General features: G+C 40.5%; 1 protein-coding gene across 1 annotated transcript in view; it reads left to right on the top strand.

Moving 5' to 3' along the window:
* Positions 1-3022: 3022 nt before the first annotated feature.
* Positions 3023-14250, top strand: part of LOC140564795 (proton-coupled folate transporter) — a 47235-nt gene continuing 36007 nt past the window's right edge. The window contains exons 1-3 of the mRNA XM_072690447.1: positions 3023-3256; positions 6293-7025; positions 9552-9649. Coding sequence (XP_072546548.1) covers positions 3140-3256; positions 6293-7025; positions 9552-9649 — 948 coding nt within the window. The 5' untranslated portion in view covers positions 3023-3139. The remainder of the gene's footprint in view (positions 3257-6292; positions 7026-9551; positions 9650-14250) is intronic.

Here is a 14250-nt window from a genome sequence, read left to right as displayed (position 1 = left end):
ATGCAGAATCTCAGCTCGAATTGAGTGCAACAATGTCTGCCCAAATGGAAAGACTAACAAGCATCCTTTCAAGCTCCATAATGATGATACCTGAATGTTCAGGCCTCAAAATCACATACTCAGGAGTGAGAGGTTCTATTATGAAAATCAATTTGACTCATAAAGAGTGGCTACGTCAAAGGCTTCAGCTCTCTAATGAATGGCAGGCCTTTCCAGTCTTTCTGACTGACGGTAGCTCTTATTTACTCAATTCTGCTCTCTGGAGAGGTGATTGTGCGTCACACACTGCCCTGCCTGACTCACTCGAACTGACCACCTTGCTGTGCGTTCATCAGAAGGCTCATGCCAGACTGACCCCCTGCTGCACTACAGCACGTGCCGCACTAAATACATCAGCCATTTAGAAAGGGCTGGCCTATTAATCAGTATCCAGTGCTGCATTCCAAAACCTGTTTTTACAATGTGATCATACAATGCTTATGTGCCTCGTTCAGAACCGCCATTGTATGTTACTGACATGTAGGTATTGTATCAAAGGCTGGCATTCAGTCATTATTTTAGCCTTTAAACCTGTAGAACTCATTTCATTCAGAGAATTATGTACAGGATGTCATTACTCAGCAGCTGTGCTTGTAGATATGTTAACTGTCATTATAACAACTGACAGGACACATTGACAGATGACGCCTAAATAACCTTAAAGAAACATTTGTAGCAATTGTACCTTCCACTTTATCTTGCCACACCCACTTTCAAGAGTGTGTTCCTTTTGCCTTTGTGTTTGAATTTCCAGGATCAGATGGTTTATGGAATATAAGTCATATTCCAAATGAATTCAGTTCGTGGACACTAATCGTTAAGTAGCTATCTATGCTAACCCAACACTCCAACAGGCTATTTGGAATGAAGTTATGAAGGGTAGGAAGGTCCGGTAAAGCGGACGCATCGGGTGCTTGTGAGGCTCTTTGGTTAGCTCTAAGGCTAACGTCTTACCTGACACCACAGCTTCATAACTGAGCCATTTCTCTGGGTAAGGGTGTTCTGGTGTTGGTTTCCTCTGTACGAAATGGCAAGAATAAAGACGTTTGGGTGGATGTTTTAAATTTAGCATCTTCAACCATAGACACAGGTCCTCTTCTTTGGAAGATGGTGGATTAGTTATATGGTGCCCACAACACTTACATTTTTTTGTGTTGCGTTTGTAACATTGTTATCCAATCAAAACTCCCTTCTCTTATCACTGGAATCTACATCAACGGATCTGCTGTCACACCTATACACAAAATAACATAAAATAAACAAAGATGCCCCCCCTTGTTGTCATGAAAAATAAATAGTGAATAGAATGGCATCTCTCTCATGGCCACTCCAGGCCCAGGATGCCAGCTAATGCACTATGTACCTTTAGTCGAGCTACACATGACCTCTCGCAGGAACTATGTAACACTGTGTAACCCAGACGATATTAGTGTAAAACCTTGTCAGTGAACATGTTTCTTTTACTACTTGTGTCAACAAATGCACATTTTTGGCTGTTGGTGAGGGGGAACTTAAAGTGTGATTTGTATTTACGGCAGTGGTGTAAAAGTGAATTACACTCTGCAGTTCTTGAATAGTGCTGCTTTAAATGTTGCTGTTGGGGGATAAAATAAGTACTTAAGTAACCTTCTGTGTCATAGAACAGAATCGGTGACACTAAAACAGTGACATTATAAATTTGTGATGATCAACAGAGTTTTGGTGTTTTTTTTAATTGAAGTATTGTGGGCAAAAGGTACAAAATGTTCTGTACCATAACATCATGATAATCTTATATCCTGCAGCATTTTTTTAAATGAGAGGGTCTAGCCCTCTCTAGGCCTGTGTAGATACAGCCACCTCTATACTTAATAAACTGACAACTAATAAACTGAGCCAAAACTTATGACAGCCTTTATTCAACTGCAATAGCCAGTGAAAAGCATAATCGACACCTGAGCTTCATTAAAGCCCAATCTAAAGTACAGGCACTGGAAAGCAGACTCTGAGCCCCAAGCTCAATGTAAATATTTGCAATAAAATCAGCAGGTGTAAGGTCTCTGGAGGGAGTCTGCTCACTAGCCAGTGCGTAAGATACATCTTTGCACATAGGGTCCCCTAGGTCTCTTATCCACTGCAGCATTTACATTAAAACTTATCCTTTGCACACATTGTGCGCAGTGTAATAATCCAAGTGCTTATTGAATTGGAATTCAAGGCACTGCAGGTGTAATGGGATGAATCACTGAGGAGCCTGGTGTGATATTTTCACTAATGTGTTATTCAGTCATTGCAGATGCTTCTGCAAAGAAAGTAGAAAGACACTAATAAAAACGTGTGTGAGTGTGTCATTTCCATTCAAATAAAGCTATTACTGTTCTTAATATGGGAGAACTACATGTACTGTCGGTCAGCCAATAAGAAATGTGTAGCTAATCCAAGCAATGAACAAGTGGGTTCGGCTTTGGCTTATTAGGGGTTAACACCACTGTTGAGCTCTGCCATTGAATATTGCATAACATGCCATTGTAAAGAACGGTCTGCTCTCTTATCATCTAATTTAGAGTTGGCTTGATTCACACAGTCATTATCATGAACTCAACCCTGCCACCCTCCTAGTGAGACTGTGTTAAACCTCCCTACATTTTTATGGAACATTATAAAGAAACCTCTGACAGGCTGTAATAAGGCCTTCACAATTGGTTTCAATCATTTTCGCACCTTTCTCTTTCTCGCCGCTTTGTACGATTCTTTTTGCGTAAAGCAAAGTAGCATGCGACTCGCCGACACGAGGCAGCTGTGGGTCATGGTTGCCTTTGGTAGCACAGAAAGGCCTGTGAAGGTGGCCAGGGAGTGTTCGTAGGTATTTGGTGTGTGCAATAAAACAGCCTCCCGAGCAATGAACATGAACAGTGTGTTTTCCTGATAAGAGAAGGTCATGACTAAGGCTTTTCCTGCTTTCGGTGGCTGACTCGCATGTGACTGTGACTTCACCTAAGCAGAGTGTTATGAGAAGATACAAGAACTTCCCTCACTCAATAGCTGTCTCTTCACGCACCCTGGAAATGGAATGACTCTGCTTTGAAACCTCTGCAAAACATATACTTTTTGGACGGTGAACATGCCAGAATGGCTGGAGAAGCTGCGGAGGATTGTTACAGTAGAGCCGGCGATTTTCTTCTACATGACCAGCATCTTCATCATGCTGCCAGCATATCAGCAACTGGTCATTGAGAAGGTAGGCTGCATCAGTCACTTTGGACTGCCTGTGTCTTGCGACAAACTTTGCGGAGAAGGGAAAATGGAATGGGAGAGAGAGAGAGAGAGAGAGAAAAAGGAGAGGTAGATTAATCAAGGCAGTCCTGAGGAACAGTGTTTTGCTCAGTGTCTCGAAAAACAGGTCAGCAGGGTGCAGTCCTAGTCCTAGAGCAGAAGACGGAGGCGCTTAGAGCTGAGCAGGCTAAACACAGCCCCAGCCGATTTGGAGCGCAACAGCGCTGCTTGAGATGTGCTCAAAAACCCAGAGCTGCAGCAGGCATTAATCAGCCTGACCATGACTCACAGTGTTCCCAAAGCTAAACTAGAAGGCTTTGTAATCTTCTGCGCTCTAGATTCAATTATCGCTGGTGGTCATTTGTCTGGCTTATGCTGCTGAGCATAAAAGTTGGTTCAGGTCTTATGCGTGATGTCACCCCTGACCTCGTCTGCGACAGGACAAAAGCATAAAGCATTGACACGTCTTCCTACATCTGTTTTGTGCCACCGGAGGAGCAGTATATTCTGCAGTAGCTCCTTGTAATTTTCATAGAGATGTTAAGCTGTTTCCAGTGCCTGCTCTTGTCTCCGTGCATTGCTCGGAGCAGCATGTGGCACGCATCCTCTGCCTCCTTTCCTCTTCCTTTTCCTAGCCTTCCTATGAACTCTGCCTGCGTGCCCTTGCAAGGGGGTGGGTGAATGCATTATTGGAATGTGCACAGCTATTGCATGGGGAAAGTTTAATAGTTCAAATGCACTGCTGACGATTCTGACGTGTACAGTATCTTTTTCTTGTATATTTTGTCCTTATTATCCTTTATTTTCCTTTATATTTATTGCAAATGTAACATGTGATCATTTGTGAAAAGCCACAAGTAAAGGGTTTGTAGTTTCTTGGTGGAGTTACCAGGGGATGCAGGTCTGGGGGTCACTGTCACCTGTGATCCCTGTATACTGTGGGAGCTTGAGATCATAAGAATCAGATTACCAAAAAACTGTTGGTAAACCACAGAAGAAACTGGATGCATTTTATGGCAAATAAATTGATGAAACTAATTACCAAGGATGGCTTACTAAGACCGGCTTGCTCATTAAATATGCATACATAAATATGCATGCAGGTTTTCAAACTTACTTAACAAGTATTTGGAAACTTAAGGTAAAACTGAAGAAAAATCTTCTCCTGATATTTATATTACACATTTGCATATTGTTTTTAATGTTTTACTTAGTGTTGTTGCTGTTGACTGTAGTTGCTGTTGACCATGTGCCCAGGACATCTGTAGTAGTACAGTAACAGCTTGTGTCTAACTTGAATTAAATGTAATTATTTCTTTAGCTTTCATTAGTTGAATATGACCATATGAAGCTGAATGAACAGGTAATATATAAAACAGTCAGTTCAGTTAATTAGAATTCCCTCAGAGCACTTCAGTGCGATTTACTTCACTGAGCACATATTACTCAGTCAAGTGTCTTAGAAGCTGAAACACTTCACTGACATGGTTGCGTGAACCCACTTGACCTTTTTTTAGTATTTTGAAAGCAACATTATGTAACATTTTTACCTTAAAATGACAAAATCATGGTGATGCTCCACTGAGCTGTAATAGGAAAAATAGTGCCTCTATCGTGGCTACTCTTGGCTCAGCCCACCTACTACTGCACTATGTAACCTTGGAGAAGTGGGCAGAACAATGCTCACAAGAAACATGCTGCTGATGCTGCATAACCAGAATCATACAAATATGAACATATAGTTAATATTTAAGCCTGAAGCTTATATTATTCTAGCAGAAAACACTATAAAGATTAATTGCAAGGCAAATGAAACATCTAATATATCATGTTCTCCTAACTGGTACATTATGATCCATGTATATATGGTTAACTCAAATTACAGAGGTGGGCCAACGTGACGTTAGGAGCCTTGCCCAAGGACTCTTATTGGTGTAGCGCAGCATATTCACCCAGACTGGGAATTGAACTCCAGTCTCCAACATGGTGTGGTAGCATACTGACCAGTAGTGGTATTATCTGTTGCACCACACCATCCACACATATCTCTTGCAATTTGAATGGCCAAAAATTGATGCCTTATAGATCTTTAACTACATGCAGTTATTAAATAAAAAAATATTTGTTATTGAATATAAAAAGTAACGTTTAGCAAGAGAACCTTTAAAGTTCCACATTCTTCTTGTCTAATATCCTTTGAATTTTTATATTTGACAGTTTTTGCACGTCACCACCCCATGTACTGCCTCTTCCCCAGACATATTGATCAATTAAGGTTTTTATGGAAAATATCTATTGGACATTGATCTAAAATAAGTGGTAGACTGAAGCTTTGGCCCTATCATCAGGAGATTGCTGGCTAGCGTTCTCTTCCAGCGTTCTCCTCCAAATTCAATTGTTCAAGGACGTTGCATTATGCCAGATTCACACAAAAAGACTTTTCGCCAAATTTTTAGTAGGTTTGATATCTGGACCTGTCGGCAACCTTAAACACTGTATAAAAAGGGCTGTGACTGGAAGTTAGTGCTGCGACTAGCTACAGGCAATGAGAGTGCAAGATATGCAGAGGAGAAAGCTGTGGATGAGTTTATCCATGTTCTTATTCACATTCTTTTCTTGTTTGTCTGTATGTTTCTGGTTACAAGACAAGAAGTTGTGTAGTGTAAAGGGTACAACAATCTGACGACTCTGAAGATGTGCGGTGTGTACATGGTAATACAGATAGTTTAAAAAAAAACATGGTTTTCTGGATTCATTTAACTCTGAGAAAGCACATGCTGGCCTACACCCTACCAGCGCTGGTGGAATTGTGTGATGAGGGGACCTATCTAGTGCGTGGGAATTGGAAATGATTAAACAGGGAAGAAAAGTGTGGACAAATCCAGAAAAAAGAAAGTTCTTTTCTTGCAAAGAAAACTAGTAGAATGTGCTGCATTTAATGAAGCAAAAAATATTCCACAATAAATGCTCACGATCATTCTTTTTTGTGTAATCTTTAAAGGTGTGCAAGGAACTACATAATAACACCTGTGGCCATCATGAAGAAGATGAGGAGGTCGAGTCTAGGTCCTCCTACATTCTGCTGGTCTACATCACTGTCCTCAGCTTGGTTGCGATCCTTCCAGCCATACTCCTGGGCTCATGGTCGGACCAAGTCGGCCGCAAGTCTGTCATGGTGCTGCCCTTCATACTGTCTCTGCTGAGTGGTGGGGTGTTGGTAGCCATGGTGGTGGTGGAGACCATGAGTGTCTACTGGTGCCTGTTGGCCGCCGGCTTCATAGGACTTATTGGCGGCCATGCCTCAATCTTTCTCAGCTCCTTCAGCTACCTGGCCGACGTCACCACAGACTCTAGCTCCAGCCGGACCCTACGCATGGCCGTGGCCGAGTCCATGATCTTCGTCGGTGGCATGGTGGGTTTCCTCCTGGGCGGCTTCCTGGAGCAGGAGTTTGGCTTGTTGGAAGCTTTCGTGGCTTACCTTTGCTGCCATGTTATTGCCATCCTCTACATCCTGCTGTGGCTGCGAGACCCGAGACCACTCAGCAGTGCCTTGAGCTTCCCTTCTAAAGAGGAAGGGGGGCAGTCAGATTGTGAGAACAGCCAGTCTGGGCCGTTCCTTCTGAAGTATGCCAAGCTGTCGTTAAGAGCTGTGTTCAGAAGAAGGTCGGGCCAGGATAGGCAGAAGCTGCAGCTCCTCATCCTCTGCACATTCATAAACAACTTGGTCGCTGTCGGTGAGTGCATAAATCTCTGGTGCAACAAAAACAGGGAAAGGCGTGTTTGACCGACCTAATACTGAACACTGCTAACTTTTCAAAAGCAAAAGGGCTTTAGTTTTCTGGAGGCTTGCATACAGGCAGTGGCATGACTGCAACATCTTTTTCTTAAGCTTTTCCTTCAGGAAGAGAACAATTTGGCTTTGAATCAACTTTCGACTTAATATGAAAGTCAGTTCCAATTTTGGTTAGGTGTGACATGCTAACTCTGAGAACTGATCAGACCCAGTGAGCACTGACTGACCTGAGACGTCTATGGATGTCCAGTATTGGGCCAGTCTATTCTGATGTCTTATGAAAAAAACGTTGCCCAAACATGGCTGCCAGTAGTCAGGTATGTTATCCTGGAAGCCACCAAAACCAATACATTTTTTAAGGTGCCACATGAATTGCATTTACTTTGACATAACCAAAACAGAGCTTTAACGCCCACCAAAAAGTTAAAAACTCATAACTGTTACAGTCTTGGCTAATCTTATTTCTGTCCTAGCTCACTAACAAAAGCCCTGCTAACCTTGTCAAAGCTGGCGAAGCATTAACACACAATGGTGGTACCAATGCGAACCAGACCTTGAGACCACAGCTTTTCCATGTTTGATTAAAACTTAGCAAGGCAAAGAAGAAACCAGGGAAACAAGTGAGTAACCTTGCTAATTACAAAAAACAATGACAATGTTATTGTTGTAGTGCAGAACAAAGGTATGCTGTGTATGCTACACTATGCTATGCAAGGTGATGCCATTACGGTGATGTAAACCAGCCAATAAAAGCAGAGCTAACCATTTTTTTCACAAGTACAGTGTTTTATTATGAGGCAAAATAACAGGGTTGTAAATAGGCATGTAAAACCACACCTGGTGAATAAATGCATCCTATGGCACATTTAAATGACATAGCACATAGTCTACTTGTATTGTCAGCATCCAGCTAAGATGTCCATCAAAAGACCTATTTAAAAAATGTAGACATCCCTTCTAAGTCTTGTCAAGTCACCCATTCGTGTGTGCTCACCGGTGAAACACTCTCAAAATCTGACTGAGCCCTGGAATGTTTTTTAATAGCTTTACTTTATTGGCCGCTCTTTGCAGAACAATATACATATGTGCTTTGTTGTCTACTCATACACTATATGGCCAAATGGTTGTGGACACCCCTTCTAATGAATATATTCTGCTTCTTATAGTTGCACCCATTGTTAGCACAGATGTGCAAATACACACACCTAGCCTGACTAGTCCGTGTGGAGAAATACTGCCAATAGAATAGGACTCTCTGGAGCAGATAAACATGAACCTGTTGGCACCATGCCTAATGACAGGTGTGGGCTAGAGGGGTATTAAGCCCCCCAGTATTAAGCTGCAGAGCAGTGGACCTATGTTCTCTGGAATGATGGATCTCTATCCAATATTTTTGGGATACATTTCATGTGTTGGGGGTGGGGATGAGGTGGAGGATCTTCATCAACATCCTGACTTTGCTATTGCTCTTGGTGCTGAATGCAATCAAATCCTCACAGCAGTGCTCCAAAATGTAGAAGAAGGCCTTCCCGGGACAGTGGAGACAGTAACTCCAACAAAAGCAGGATAAACTCTTTTATATCCTTGATCCTTTGGAGGAAACAATGAATAAGCAGGTGTCCAAGTATTTTTGTCCATATGTCCAAGAGTACGTGCTGATATCTACTGTAGATACAAACCACATGCAATACAGACACAAGACCTGTCATAACTTCAATTATGAGACACAAGTTTAATATTTAGACCTGAATGCTTCACAGTGAGATGGGTCTGAGCTGTTCCATCACCCAGAAGTTCTTGGTGCATTTCTTCCATGCTTCTGGAATGATCCTATTGAAATTAAACCCATTAAACGTTGTGTTCCTTTGTTTTTCAGAGACTATGGCTTGGAAAGTAGATGAGATCCTGCTTATGGATCAAGTAATGGCTCAACATTACAATCACTTCCAATTTTGGCTCAAAGCTAAATGCTTAGTACAAAAACTAGCAGGAGTGGAGGCACGCCTCAACCTTTTACTGAGCCCTGAGAGAATGAATCAAGCACTGCTCGTATCGGGTTAGGCTGTTATAAATAAAGGTTGATGTCAATACTCATGATGGCTCATTTTTAAATATGTTTGGGCGATTGCAAGCTTATTTATTGTGGCCAGACAGCGCAAAAACGTCACTTTCAAGAACTCTTGGTGCACCGTATGTAATTAACTGACCTAATTCTCTGACTTTAAGACGAGTTTGACTGGTGATTTATCAGACGGGCTAATGCGTACGCATTGGCTGAGCTGCCTGTTTGTGTTGATAATACTTCTAAGCTCTTTCAGGGAGGTTTATAAATGCTCCCCCTCTCTCTCTCTCCCTCTCTCTCTCTCTCTGAGTGTCAGTACTCCTGAGGCCAGAAGGAGATGGTGGGGGTGGGTGGGCTTGAGAGAGAGTTAATGATATGTGCTTTTATGTGCTTGTGTCTCCCCAGGGGAGCAGTCTATCTTACTGCTTTATTTGAAGTATAAGCCCAGAGAGTTCACCACAGAGATGTTTGGGGCATATAACTCTGCAAGAATGTTTTTGTTGGTAAGTGGCTTTCCTTCCACAGAATTACACTCACTTTGATTGCTCAGGTCTTCTTTAACTAGATCAAGGTCTGGATTGCCACACATCTCAAACAGGCCTGTGGTGGTCCACATGGTGACTTCAGCCTTCCTTTCTGTTTTTTTAATTCTGGGACTCAGGAACACTTTTTTTGGGAGGGCAATGTCTTCCCTCTTCATTACAAGGGTGCTGGATAGGATGATATTAAGTGTGCAGGAGTGATCAGCCACCAAACAGCGTAGCCTATATGTGGAGTCATTTCAATAAGTATGCATAATTCACAGGTGGGAACACACATAAAATAGCAAAATCAGACTTTTAAATCATTGTTTTAAAGGGTTCTGTCACTTTATTTATCTTGGCATTGTTGGATGAGTTATTGATATGAGTTTGGCATGAGTTTGGTGCATGGGAATGATATACCGTGAACTTTAAACACTGTAGAACCCTAAAATTGTTTTATTAAAAAATGAATGCCCCTAAAATTTTTGTGAACATAGCTCTATAGTAAAAGCCTGGTGACCAGGACTTCAGGAGAATATGGTGTTGTTGATACTAGAGAGCAGGACCTCACCATTTTGCCAGTTATGGGAATACCGGGTGCTGCGTGAGCCAAACCTCATGTTGCAACTTTTCCTGCAACAGCGTCCACGTAAGGGAAGCTCAAACTCAGCATTTCACAAAGCGAAAGCCAGGGGCAGCAAACAAGAATCTGCAAGGGTCTGTCGGTTTTCCGGCTCATGTTGTTTTTGTTACCGGTAAGAATCGAGAACCATACCAGGTAAATGAGTGGGAGTAGCAAGTCTAAAAGCTAACTGGGAACACTCTCTTTAGTTTGCTGACAGCACATTATTCTGAGAGGACACAATGAGAGTTAAATGAGTGTTAAAACCAGGCTATAATGAGGTTCTGCAAGTATTTAAACCAGCCAATAAAAGCAGACCACCTTTTTTTTCGTTTACAAGTCCTCCGGTTAAAGGAAACCAGCACGTTTTGTTCAGAGGCAAAATAACAGGGTTATAAATACTTACTACCAATCTAGAATACTTATTAAATGTATTATTTGGTAACTTTAAGAGATAATTAAATAGATCTATCTATCTATCTATCTATATATATATATATATATATATATATATATATATATATATATATATATATATATATATATATATATTGTTCTTTACATTATGTCAAAACAATTATGATGAATGGACCAATAAAAATGGACCAAAGTTTAGTTTAGTAGAAACAATTCTCAATACTTAACCTTAAGGATTACATTTACATGGAGTCTTGCGGTAATTCTCTTGTACATGGGGGCTCCTCTGTGATATTGTTCCCATCCGGATTAACCAGGTCTGTGTTTTTCTTCGTTGAGGAAATTACAGGCTCTTATTGGAAAAATGTAGTCCACCGTTTTAGGCTCTGACTGTGCGATTCAGAGCTGCTCCAATAGATACTAAACACTTTCTCTGCATACCAATGCTTCATCCCAATTGTGTATTACACACTAATACTACGAGACAAAGACTTCACAGCAAGTTTGTCAGGTTAGTACATACTAAACCGCTTTCTACTACTTTCCACAACTTTTCATTTTGCATTGCATTGTGGGATAAAAGTGTCCATCGTAACCACACTCACAAACCAACTGGTCCGAGGTATGTAACTTGGATATTTGACACTATTATCTACTGTATATTCCTAACGTCATATTTAAAAACTAGTCAGTATTAGTTATTAGTTTCCAATTGGGACACACCCAACTTTCTGAAACCAAAACACAAAATGAAATTCTTACTTTGCAGTTCCTCCATTTACCGACATAATCTTATAAATATCAAAAGAAAAAAAGAGAAACAGAATAAGTATATATATATATATATATATAAATATAAATATATATATATATATATATACACTAAAGTAAAGCTAAGTAAAAGAAAAACACTAAGTAAACAAACTGAAAGAGTACAAGTGCATATGCATCCATCTGCATCCATCAGACGTCCACCTGAGAAATGAATCTAATCCGAATAGGGCTTAACATTTACAAGTTAACAATGTTTTTTACTTCTGTTGAAAAGGCAACATTTCGAAGATATATTATTTTGTTGCGACAGCAACACGCTTTCTCGTGATTACAATGGTTCCAGACATATACTTAGTTTACAACCACTGAAAAAGTGAGGCATTGAATTGACTTAATTGAAACATGTACATCATTTCCACATGAATAGAATATATTATACCAACACACTTTCTCTTTCAGTTCGCTCACTTTTGCCGATAATTGTGTTGATGTAGTATATCTTATTGATGTGCAAATGATGGGCATGTTGGAATCTCATTTCACTCTTTCCAGGGTAGAAGATGACTGAGGACATATTTATTAAAGCGAGGTAATAAATATCTTAGCCCCAGGAAGCAGATGATCTTGCATTACCTTTCCTCAGAATGGAAATGTGCAGAACTCATATCAGCACCATTCCTGATTTGTGAATGTGCTGGCTGTCATCAAGGGCTGGAAGATTTCACTGCACTTCATTTTACTCCATTAATACTTCATCTACTAGTCCATTCAAAAATGATTGACAAGCATTGGGGTGCAGTTCCAAACCTCCAGTGTTTCCCTGATGTTAGACTTTACCACACAATTCACATTCTACTCCACACTATTTCAAAGTAAGACTAGACAGAATCCAGACACCGCTGTAGAACTCACACCAGGCAGAACTCTGATTATTATTTTACTGCTGTCTTAAAAAACACCTTAAATCAGGTACCTTTATGAGACACCCCTGTTTTAATCCATGTAAATTCAGTGGTGGCAAAAAAACAGCTTCGGTACTTGATTAAAAGCAGAGATAACCTTTGTAAAATAGGACTCCATTAAAAGCAGAAGTCCTCTATTTGTATTTGCACTTTAAGTATTTTAAGTTTTTTGTATTTTGTATTTGTATTTTAAGTACAGTACTTTGTGTTTAAATATGCAAAGTATCAAAGCCAAACTGCCAAGCAGTTATACAACCCAGCCCACATACTCATGTGGGGCTTACATGGAAGCTACTAGGTGGGTTAAATAAAATACAGGTATCCAATGATTGTGGACACCCTTTCAAATGAATGCGTTTAACTAGTTTAAGTTGCAACAGTTGCTAAAACAGATGTGCAAATATTCTGCCAATTGAATAGGACTGGAGCAGATAAACATGACATCTACTAGGCATGGGCTAGAGGGGTGTAAAGTCTCCAAGCATTGAGCTGGGGAGCATTGGAACTGTGTTCTCTAAAATGATGGTGCTCAATCCAATCTTTTGGGATGAGTTGGGGTGGTCTACGCAGATGTCCCAATACTTAAAGTTAAAGTAAACTCTTAGAACATAAATAACTTAACTCTGTTAGGAGGTAAATCCCATGTAAATGTATTATTCCAGATTCTTATCAGAAAGTGTTGCTGTGTCCTTTTGGTGTCCTGTCTGTTTACTGTGAGGTTAGCTGGCTGAAGATTGTAGCTGGGATAGCTTTTAGCCTAGTATCTGCTTACGACTGGTTTACTTTCTTAGGGAATGAGATTTGGTTCATGTGGCAGCCAGACATGCTGCTTTCTGCTATTACTAAACCCAACATTTCCCTGAAAGGACTGTTGCATCTTTACTTTACTGGAACTTTATTGCCATAAATCTTAAAATAAAATAAAATAAAATGAGTCAAGACTGTTCAGTAACAGTTTTGGGGTTTTGCAATTGACCTGTTTTGGGGCTCTGTTTTGCTTATGCGAGATATTCTTGTGAAGGATGAGACAACAGTATTTGAGGTTCACTTCCATGTACCAGACTCTCATTATTCAGCTATAACAAGGTACATACCGTTTTCCATTCTATGGCACAAAACTATGAAAATGTGACAAACAGGTAAAATCTTAGTCGCTGTGGTCACACTGTGATGATGTCATTTTGTTTCACTGGACTCAGTCGTATGGAAAATGAGACAATCAGTAAAGTGCTTCTCTTGGGTAATGTCACGCTCTAGCTAAAGCTGGCAAGGCGGATATATTTGAGTTAAATTAGATATTTAATTCACTGCCCCTCACTGAGTAGACACGAGACAAACTGCTTGATGCTGGGACATAAATGGCAGCACACTAGTAGAGGTATTTTCTCTTTTTATAATAATAAAAAGCATTTAACATGCAGTACACACACTGTATTGAGGATTACAATAACAGTCATTGCTTAAAAACTAAAAGAAAATGTGTACTTCATTACTGTCCAGTGCTGTGTTAATGTTATTATGAACATTTCAATTGGTCCATTTGTTGCAAGACTGTCAGAGCAATGCCACAGCCAGTTGTGTTAGTTTGAAAAGACGCAGTGGTTGGAGGAGGCACATGCTAGGCTTTACCCTCCCAGAGCTGGTAACACTGTGTGATAGGGGGAGTCTTAGCTAGTGGGTGGAAATTGAAAATAACTGAACTGTGGAGGAAACTGTGAGAAAATGTCATGACAGCAGGGCCACTGTATGCAGTTCTAGGTAGGTAGGTGAAGAGGAAACAATCCATCTATTTCGCTCAGATTATG

Source organism: Salminus brasiliensis, chromosome 10 (assembly GCF_030463535.1).
Source record: "Salminus brasiliensis chromosome 10, fSalBra1.hap2, whole genome shotgun sequence".
NCBI lineage: Eukaryota > Metazoa > Chordata > Actinopteri > Characiformes > Bryconidae > Salminus > Salminus brasiliensis.
Note: the sequence above shows the minus strand (reverse complement) of the source record. Positions and strands in the feature narration are given on the sequence as shown.